The 10,590-nt window shown below is 39.7% G+C and overlaps 3 protein-coding genes across 3 annotated transcripts in view; all 3 read left to right on the plus strand. All coding sequences in view use genetic code 11, as the record gives it.

Moving 5' to 3' along the window:
* Positions 1-403, plus strand: EGR_02165 (NADH dehydrogenase [ubiquinone] 1 alpha subcomplex subunit; the record flags this gene model as incomplete). The annotated part of the gene is made up of 2 exons (XM_024491414.1): positions 1-243; positions 278-403. 2 exons carry the CDS (start codon positions 1-3, stop codon positions 401-403), a joined length of 369 nt encoding a protein of 122 aa, XP_024354267.1.
* Positions 404-7,194: 6,791 nt separating this feature from the next.
* Positions 7,195-8,777, plus strand: EGR_02166 (hypothetical protein; the record flags this gene model as incomplete). The annotated part of the gene is made up of 3 exons (XM_024491415.1): positions 7,195-7,276; positions 8,455-8,694; positions 8,731-8,777. 3 exons carry the CDS (start codon positions 7,195-7,197, stop codon positions 8,775-8,777), a joined length of 369 nt encoding a protein of 122 aa, XP_024354268.1.
* A 1,449-nt stretch (positions 8,778-10,226) lies between these two features.
* EGR_02167 (Sodium-driven chloride bicarbonate exchanger) overlaps positions 10,227-10,590 on the plus strand; it is a gene marked incomplete at both ends in the record, with an annotated part of 11,008 nt that continues 10,644 nt past the window's right edge. Inside the window, one exon of the mRNA XM_024491416.1 lies at positions 10,227-10,326. Coding sequence (XP_024354269.1) covers positions 10,227-10,326 — 100 coding nt within the window. The remainder of the gene's footprint in view (positions 10,327-10,590) is intronic.

Raw genomic sequence — 10,590 nt, forward strand, 5'->3', positions numbered from 1 at the left:
ATGTCCGCCTCCGGGGGCTTTAAGGTCGTCAGGCCTATACTTTCTAGAACTCCTGTGGAAGCAAAACGGAGAGTTCTGAATCTGTACCGTGCTTGGTATCGCCAACTTCCCTTCATTATAAAGGAATATGGGTTTACCTATGTGACCGCTACTCTTCCGCAGTTGAAGCAAAAGTTGAGGGAGGAGTTTATGAAAAACAAAGATGTCAAGGACATTCGCGTAGTTGATCTGCTTGTACATCGGGTATATTTTCCTGTTTTTCAAATTTATTTTGTAGGGTCAAAACGATCTCCTGGAGGTTGCTCATTTATGGCGCTCTGATTGCCAAGTCATGGATGTTTTCCGGGAAACTGCGGTCGAAAAACCGAGAGATTTTCTTGCCAAATTTCTTAGTGGGCAATAGACTGGTGAAACGCAGAGTAATTTGCGTTTTTACGGTTCTGTACAAAGTAGTTATGCACCAAATTGTCCCATAATAGATTTCTTACTCCGCGTCCACCATTTTCGTCACTGCTTTGCACGCCTTTTACCCAAGCAGTTTATAATTGCCAGAAGGCTATTTGATCTTTCCGGTTCTTCTTTGTTGTCAACATTCATACACACCTAATGTGCTTTGTATGCCGGTTTATTTTTTGACTAGTCGCAGTTTAATTTGCCGTTGCATCTCTAACCTTAGGTCAAGATTTTTGATCTGGTTCAATTTCACCAGTAGTCCTAGCTCATTGGCGTTAATACGGTAAATTTTGTAATTGGCCTAATCTTCGAACATCGTTTCGCTCTGCTCTGTTTCTATACATATTACTGACGTTTTAGCGGTAGGTGATTCTTGTACGGTGGCGATTAGTTTTATGAGTAAATGCATTAAATTTAGTGATTTTAAACTACGCTGTACTCATTCAATCAAGGTTGAGTTGGTGATTTTTGTGCAAAGTCCTACCACTTCGTCACATCGTAGTACTTACCTCGCTGTCTAGATGTTAAGAGTTCTTGTTTCGTTCGTGAATGGTGTACCAGTTTTGATCTTTTCCTTCACCTCATAAGTTTTCGGCTTGGATATAAGAAGTGCCCCAGGAACTTGTATCGCATTTAGTGCTGGCGTTCCAAAGAATTTTCTCCAATATGTCTGCAAATACGATTGCATGTATGGCAAATTGACGTGTCTTTGCGCTCGCCTCGAATAATCTAGTTTTAGCCATTTGGGTTTTTTACTTTATCCTTAAGGCTTAGACGCCAGTAAACCAAGCGCCTTGGAGGGAGGTGACTGTAAGTGACACGTCACGAGCAGTGGCCATCAATGCAGCTACTATGGCGGGGTGGTGCGTTAGATTAAGCACTTTCCGACACTGCGGTACCTGTTAATTTCGGTAGTTTAGCTGTTGCCTTTCCCCGAGGGGCGATTGTGGATTTGTTTCTCCTTGGAAAGGGCCATAAATCAACATACAATTTGCCAGACGGGAGTGCGTTTTTTATATCTCAGAGCACGCTTGCGGACGTCACGGCATTAGGGCGAGTTGAATCATGCGTCAGAATACGCCTCAATTACCTTAGAGCAAAAAAAAATGGGACGTTGCATTAATTGATGTCTGAGGACGATTGGCTACATAAAGTGGCGTTTCTGAAGTGATGAAATCGTGGTGCGTGAAGCTGATCTCATTTTTAAGGCCCTACAGACTGGTAAATTTTTCTAGTGAGTAATTCGATAACATGAATCGAGAGTCAGCGAAAGTAACTTGAAATTGAGTATTCTTTCATTACTTGGTTGTGCAGTGAAACGCGCAACATTGGGTGGCGGCACTGGGTTTGTTTTGTGAGTTAATGCTTTAAATTTATTGTTTTTTTAGGAAAGTGCACTGCACTCGTTCAATTAAAGTCGAGTAAGTGCTTTGGTCTACGATTCCGCCACTTCTCCACGCTGTGGAGTACGCCTCGGTGTCTAAACGTTAAGGGTTCTTTTTCGATCATGAGCATAGGGTTGAGTAGTGATGAGCGCAACTTTAAGTAGCGGTACTGGACTTATTGAAAGTTTGAATAAATTTGGCTTATGGCACACTGGAGCATACTACACCGGGGAGTCGATCGGGCTGCGTCCAAATTGCACAGACGAGAAGCTAGGTTCAAGTTCAGTAAGGCAGAGGGGATGATAGTTTTAAGGTCATTGTATTCTACGCATCTCGAAGGGGCTGCAGTGTTACGTTAATTGCGATCCAGCGCTTAAGTAGCCATCAAATTGTGTGCTCCAGCCCTAATGAGGGCGATTTCAGCAAGGAGTAAAGGCATGGAAATTTTATTTAAAGCGCTCGGTGAAGCCTTTGTGTTTAGAAAGCCAAACAGGCACTATTTTCGACAGGCAGCCTAGTTGCCCGTAGCTCACTGTAGAATGAGAGGTGGGTGTGATATAAGGCGATTTCGCTAGCATGCTCTTCATCACTTGTCACTTGAAATTCCTGTACCCGACCCTGATTTGAAAGCGTTGTTTGCCATCACAAAGACCAGCGTTGTTAGCCGACACAGAGGTATGGGCCTTGGGAACCGAGTGGTTTCGTTATATTTAATGCAAAATGTTACTAAAAATCGCAAGTGATACAGGCCCAAATTCCCGATTCCAGCTTCTCTGGTCATGGGAGCTTGGAATGTGCTTGTTGCTTGTCCATAAACATCTTCTCTCACCACCTTCTCAATATGTGCTATAGTTATCCTCAAATAGTCTGGACTGAGCGTTAGATAATCGAAAACTGCGCCGCATTTCAGCAGGTAGTTTCTTCCTAATCCTTGCTCAATGTAGGTATGCATCGATATCAAAATACTTAGAAGCGAAGGCAATTTTCTTGGTAATGCTTGATGATTAATTCACAGTGAATAGTCAAATCTGGATTTTATTTGTGCAGATTCACAACCTTGTTGTGTGCACTTTAGCCTTTTTTGTGTCGAATATTTCTCCCAGTTCCTTTTATTGCGAAAAGCTGAAATATCCCTTCTAATAAAGTGAGTGACAAGTAAGTAACCTAGACAAAATCAGGATAAACCGTGACTGTAATAATATAATGCGGTATAAATTGCTAACCTTCTTAGGTATTATAGTAATGAATGCGAAACGTAGATGACGTGGTGCTATAGCAATGACATCTTTCTGGGTTCAAATGCTCATCCATACATCGTCGATATGTTGTTGAGCCGATCCATTTAGCGACCCATTTTCAATTAATACCTACCATTGGGTAGGCAATTAGTCTTCAGTGAAATTGTCAAGAATTGTCACATCACTTTTGGAAAGTGACTCAATGGAGACTTACTAGTAGAGAAATGTGTGTTTCCTACCTTCATAAAACAATTAATTTGGAATATAATAAGCCTTCTGTTATATGAAATAAAGGGAGGCCCGATTAAGGCATTTTTCGAGTATTTAATAAGTACAAGGGTTTGTCGTGGATAAAGCTTTGAGACAATCTGAATAACATTCTGGTGAGACCCAGTGTAAACTAAACTGTAAATAAAGTAAGGATGATCAACTTCTATAGTGCATTTAACGGCAAGTTTTTTTTTTAATTATTATGAAAAGGTAAGAATTCATTATCGTCATGAATATAGGCTTTGCTTTTGGCACGCCCTCCACCACCGCCGATTGTATGTAAGATAACAATTTGACTCTCCAACATCAGGGTCGAAAATATATGACAAGTGATAACTCTGGGTTTAATCACGTGGCAGACTGGTTGGGCTTGAAACAATAAAGTAGATAAGTGTAATACGTTAATTGTTTGATTAACTCTCAGTTTTGGTAACGGACCACTAAGGGCCCCCGCCACTGTACCTCCTCTGGGCGGCCTGTACTTTACGTCCCAAATACATGTTCTGCCTGAGCATTATTTCTTCTTTCGTCTTCCCAGTCAGCACACACTACAACGAAAGCATTGGATCGTTGAGGGTTAATCATTAAATTTCATCAAGTATGGAATTTATTAGTCTATGGCTTTAATACTTTCTCTATTTCAAAGCAGATTGCAGTTTGTGGACATCTCATTTTGTGTGTTCGACATCAGACATTGTGCCAATTTGGATTAGGGGTCAAGCAGTAGGAAAAATTGCATTGCAGAACATAAAGACATTAGCGAGGAGAATATGATAGCGTCTGTGAGTAAATTACCAGCAAGATTGAATGTATTTTGACCTTTCAATTAGCAAAACAGACTAATCATTTGAAACAAGTCGATAGGTTAAAAAATCTAGGCTGTTTTATGTATTTTGCCATAACCAAGTTCCTCAGATTTCGCTCTCTTCGCCACCGTAGATAAAATACAAACCATCCCCGCATGGTTGGACCTTCGTCCACTGTGCAGATGCCATTAACTTTTACATACAGTGGAATTCGAAATTGGGTTTTCACTCATAAAAAGTAATGACATCGGCTTGGAAATTCTGAGTCGCTTTTGCGTCATACTCATTACGAATGCATGCTGACTACGAGTAAAGTCCGATTTGATTTAAATGTGAGAAACAAACAAAGTTCCTTGACTACAACACAATAAATTACTCAATACTTTATTCTCAGTGGCGGGGTTAAAACAGCCGCTTACTTAACTAATCGTATTCTGGAGCTATTTGTATCACCTAAAAAAGTATTTTCCTTAGTCCAAACAAGCTGTGATAAGCGTTCTGGGGGATTCGCACGTCCCCTCGGTGTCACTGCCCTATCTTTAGGCTATTACATAACAGTGCTAAACGTTGAAGTGTTTATCCCATTATTATGAAACATATCCCTAAACTTGATGGAGGCAAGGCACTTATGCTGTCTTTAAAATCACGAATTATGACAGCGAGCTCGATAAAGACGTCTCCAGATGAGCTTAAAATGGATCTCGAGGAATTACTATGGGGTTGGAATTAGTAAGGCTCGTCCATTTGGCTACACAAGGGTGCATGCGAGAGTTGTCAACATAAAAATCTACTCATTGAAATTTGCCTGGGTAATGGCTGAAGATCCTTGAATGTTTTACACGAACTGGATGAAATTGTACAACTTTTACCATTGAAGCGAGGAGTACCCTGTCGCGTACAGCTGTCGAAAACTGATTCCCGGTACGTAACGCTGTGTTTACCGCATAATCGTAATGACTACTGGACTGAGAAATTTCAGTGTCCATGCTATTAAATGCAATATAGTGTGTTCAAAATTTCAGAATTCTTTTCTAAGATAATTAAGTTTAATTTAAATGATTCCAAGGTAGCAAATTGTCACCTAACAATCTCCCCCCTAAGGTACTCACCAAAACGTTGGAGAGATGTGAAATTATTTAAGACCGATTAAAAACTTGAAAAAAATCCAATGGTTATACTTTTGTAGCGATGTTTGATAAAGTGGTTCCCGGGGCTGTAAGCGGATGAAATAATGTTACGTGGTGGATATAATGGAGTGCTTATTCCGAGTAAACAACACACATTTGGCGTCGTTAAATTATCAGCTCCCACTAAGTAAAACAATTCAGCAAAAAAGCCATTTAAATGGTTTTTATTAGTACAACTATTTTTTCAAAAAATAATACTTTAAAAAACAATTGCTAGCAATTTACCTATAGTATATTCCATTAATATAGTGCGACTAATTTTTGTGAGCTTTTACAAAGACGGCGATTTCTATGCCACAAGCCCATAATTTGGAGGTGCAGCGATATAGAAAGGTTATTAACATGATGAAGGCAACAACAGGTTTTGCGCGATTACGGAGAGGGCCTTTGCTCCTGACGTAACCATCTAAAAGTACAATTGTCAAGTGAGAGAAGACTGACGTGGTTTACATTAAAAACGCCTAATCATCAAAACGCTCTCTTAAATGGGTAGGTTGCTTTTTGTAAAAGTGATCGGAATTGAAAGGCGAAGTTTTTGTTGTGATGCGGTTATTACATCAAGCTAAACGCAGACCAGTTGTTATATATGGCTGGACTTGCTAAAAATTTCGGTCTAATCTTTTTACCAACCTACGTATTTGTGGAAAAAAGACGAGAGGTATGACAAAAAGTATTCAGCACTTTAGAATTTAATGAGGCGAATACTGCCGTGTACAATTTCAGTGTCACGTATACTATTAGCGACTTATGGTGTAGTCTTCACCCCTTGAGAAAGCATCAGTTGCTTCATCAAAAGCGTGAGCATGCCGCCTGTATGCTGCTAATTTGAGTGTTTTCAAAGTTGTTTTAAACAAATTGAATAACTCGTTAAAATACACCCAAAATTTTGCAATTTTTTTAAATGCATCTCAAATGGTTGGTCATTATTGTCGCCTCAGTCGATTTTCCAACATGAAAGGTCTTGAAGGTGTAGGCACTAATATGCTTATGCCAAAACCCGAACTATTCTATTCTACATCTTCTCGCAAAGAGGGGTCGTCTAATAACTTAGCCAACCGACGAGTGATGAGATCAGTATGTCCAAATACTGTTGAGCACTTTTTATTGCGATCTTCAGCATCTGACTTGCTTGAGACATCCGACACTTCGGCCTAGTGCAAAAAGGAAATTAAAACCTAAACTTTGGTTGCCTGAGCCTTTAGTTTTTTAACAATAAATAGGGAAGATCATTGGCTGCGTAGAATTTAAGTTTGAGAATTAAGAAAAATTGGGAGCATTGGTTGTTGGAGGTACGTGATATCCCGCAACTACTAACTGGGAAAAGTTGACCAAATTTGTTATAAAGAAGAAAACTAAACAAGGGGATTATTTTTTTTAAAACTACAGCAAGACATAACCTAGAAGAACAAACAAGTGCAATGTGCGGTAACCCCTTGGTAATTTGGTCCCAACGGAATTCAAAAATCGCTTGTACTTCCCCTAAGCCTTTGAATAGCTGACACGATCTCTTTTATACCAAGGCAGTACAAGTCACGATAGTAAATTAGAAATAAATTAAGCGAGAGACGCCCTCTATTCTCATAGTAAAGTTCCTGCACTAGCAAAAAACAACTGAGTGCATTGTAGAACGTCTCAATCAAGTTTCATCGTTTGATACCCAAAAATCGTCTGCAAAATACATTGCAAAAGTGTTCCCTCACGAACTACTAGACCTTTAGGCCTAACAAAACCTTCGCAAAGGAGAACTGTCATGGCTCAACGAACCAATAACTGCAAGCGACCTTGTCCACCCAATCGGAAGGCTCCACTTTGTGAAAAACTAATATAATAAGAACTGCACTCCGAATCCCGCCTAATGCACTTAGCCAACGGAGAAAAGGGTCTCCGTAAAATGACCGACAAGACTTACGGGGAAAAACCACATTCTGATTCTAGGCGTGAGTTTGATTTGCAAATATTTGCATAGAAAATTTCATTTATAATTTGGTCTAATTGAGAAATCTCTTTCAAAATATGTATAAAATTGCAAATGGGGAAATTAATGAAGTGCTATGTCTGTGATCTTGATTTTATTTTTAAAGCTTCATTTATCAGTATTTTCCCAGCTTTATTCGCAAATCTCATAAAGAACAATCGGGTTTTTATTCAGCTTTCAAGATAATTATAAGGCACGGATTTTATGCATGGCAAAGGTTACTCAAACTATTTATCTAGCACAGCCCAGACGAAAATTGACCACCAACGCTTGTTTGTTTAGTTGTTCTAGCATGTCACCCATTGTTTTTGTTTTCTTTTCCCTTTCCAATCTGAGTGATTCACTTTGAGACCACGCGTGTGACTTAGGGGCTCAGGCTAGGGGATCGGAGCATCACTTATAGGTGATTCCGTTAGTTTACGTATTGATGCATCGAAAACTCAAATTCGGCACATTTTGTCATGTGAATGGTGTCTCCTCATCCATTGTAAAAACTTGTGGTTAAATACATCGAGGAATAGGCAGTTGATAGAATATCTCCGACCAATCAACTGATCCGGCAAAAATCACTGTTACTTTTAGCTTATCATGAGTCCAAAGAAATAACTGAGAAGCAACGTCAGTCATTGCTGACAACTGGTGAAATTCGAGAACTCGTGGGTGATAATTATACTGCAATGAATTTGGCAGTAAATTAACCCGACTTCTGTTTGCAGTTTTTACAAAACAAATAAACTTTCTAGTAGCAGTATTTTCAATGCAAACGCGATTTTCAAATTTAAAAACGATGGCGCTTCACAAGACTTAATCTAACATAGGAGGTAAACCTAGCAGCCCAAATGTCTTTACCCCTCAGCTCACATATCTAGTAACTTAAAACAGTATATAAGTGAAAGAGAAGATGGGGTATTTTCCAGTAGCTACACATCAGAATAATATCACCTGGCCAAAGAAACCAAAATACAATGCATAATCACTCACATCACCTAAAACATTCAGTGCTTGTGCTCCTCAGTTTGGCTTTAGTTTTTATCTCCAAAAAAGATCCTCTCGGTCGTTATCTACTATTTGCCAAGTACACTAACTTAACATGAATACGGGAAACTCAAAATTATTAGTATTTTCATTTTATATAACTAGATGACTCAAAACCGCTGCAAATGTTTACAGAGATAAGTTTGCTTATGGATGGCGAAATACCAAAAGGGGCTATTCCAGTCACCAGCACAAGGCCGCCTTCCAATCAGCACTGGGGAGAATTGGCTCGCTACATACTCTATGAGGAAGTATTCGACGAGGAATCAAGGGAATTCGCTTCCCCACAGTATCCCTCCATTTCGTTTCGCTACTTTGATCGATTCTGCAGCATCTTACATAAGGGTATGGCCACTTTTTATTCACTTATGAGCCTTTCAGCTGGTTCGTCAACGATTATGATAAATAATTTGTGTGATAGTAGTTAATGAAAAGCACCGGTAATGTCGATTTATAGTACTTGCGTGTAGATCTCCGCGAATTTTGATCCAAAAATGTCCTTATGGCAATTTGGCTGGTGCTTTCTAAATAAAATGAAAAGTTTACCCGTTTTTAAGTAATGATACCTTTAGAACAGTGTTGGATAAGATGCTCAATATACTTTTATGTACCAGGCCATTTGAAGGCATCAAATGAGCTGAAGCTCAACTGAAGATTTCGCCAACCTAGTGAACTTGATGACGAAATGAGAACGCTACCTAAGAGAGTCCATAAAAGAGTGCGATTCACTGAAAGCCTTTAAAATGGAGTTACAGACAATGACGAGAAATGCAAGGCCAATTTCTACGAGTCAGAAATACACTTCGGTGTGCTGAATGAAATATTGTAATGGTGGCATTTCTCAGGTAATTTACGCAGTTTTTCAATCTAATGTTGCATGATGGAGGCATGAACACGAGCATCCCGGTTAATAACGATTCTGCCATCCGTAACACCCCCAAAGGTATCGGGTGAAAGGTTTTGACCGAAAGGGGAAAAACTACCATAAAACGGTTCATAAGGAGTATTATTCGCAGTCAAATCTCTTGAAGCATCATCAGACGGAGTCTGTAGATGGGCGTCTTTCAAGTCGAGTTTGGATAATAGCATCTCGCTCATTTATAGCACATCTGTGTCGTAGGAGGAACTTGTTAAACATGAATCGATGATCATCACAAACCCGAGGGGTCATACCATCAGCCTTGAGAAGAGTCATAATGAACGTTGCCCAAACTGGGAACTTTCACAAATACCAGGGAGCCTATCCGTTCAAATCACACGGGCCTTGTCTTAGTCCAGCTAGATGTCTTGGAGCAGAGATGCAGTAAATTGTGAGGAAGTTATCAGGACCTCAAAATCATCTATGAGTGTCCCACAACACCTTCGAAAGTGCTCGAGGATCTAATACCTACCCAAGATTTAAGATGTTTGAGAGAATTAAAGGCAGTAGAAGATTTAAAGATGCCTTTGTCAATTGTGAAAGAACGATTATCTAAAGCGAAATAAATTTGCATGATGTGGCTTATGGGGCCAGAGAAATCAGCGGTAAACAAAAGAGGATTAAAATTTGAACTTAGACCTATGTCTTATTTACTGTCGGGGTCGCACAGATCTTTGGACTGCTGCAGACCGACTGGAATTGCCCTATTTTATTACAATTATAGCTTTACAATTCGACGTCGATAGGTCGGTAGAAGATGCTTTAAAATGCGTACTCCACAATTTTAAATCATTTATTGGAATTAAGATCTACAATTTTGTTGCTACCGAGTGCCGTTTTACGTCTAGTTACAACTCTGAACTTTAGCTTCTCATGACATTCCAACGACTTCGAGTCATACCTTGACTCAGCTGTGAAGACAGACTTCACGTCCCGATGCTGTTCAATTAGGGCTCGAATGGACAGAAAATTCGTATCAAAAACTAATAAGATCTTTAGTTGTGGATCTGGTAAACCTATTCCTGTTGAGTCTGCAGCTGGCCGCGAGTTGCTTGAATGTGAGCTTGATGTATGAGTCTTCCGATATGATAATCCTCCATTATCTCGAGCATGTGGAACTCAGCTAAGTTCACAGTCAGCGCCCATATCAGTAGAACTTCCTTCAGTTTTCCATATGTAAGTTAAGCACTGTAAGGACGTGAGTCGCTTGATTTCCTGCCTTTGGATCCTTTTGAATAAGATAGGCATTTTCGGAACACTCAGAATCAACAACGCTTAAAGCAGTTTATGTAAGTGGGATACGCAGGCTTGTGTTCCAATGG

This window comes from Echinococcus granulosus (genome assembly GCF_000524195.1).
Source record: "Echinococcus granulosus chromosome Unknown EG_S00009, whole genome shotgun sequence".
Taxonomy (NCBI): Eukaryota; Metazoa; Platyhelminthes; class Cestoda; order Cyclophyllidea; family Taeniidae; genus Echinococcus; species Echinococcus granulosus.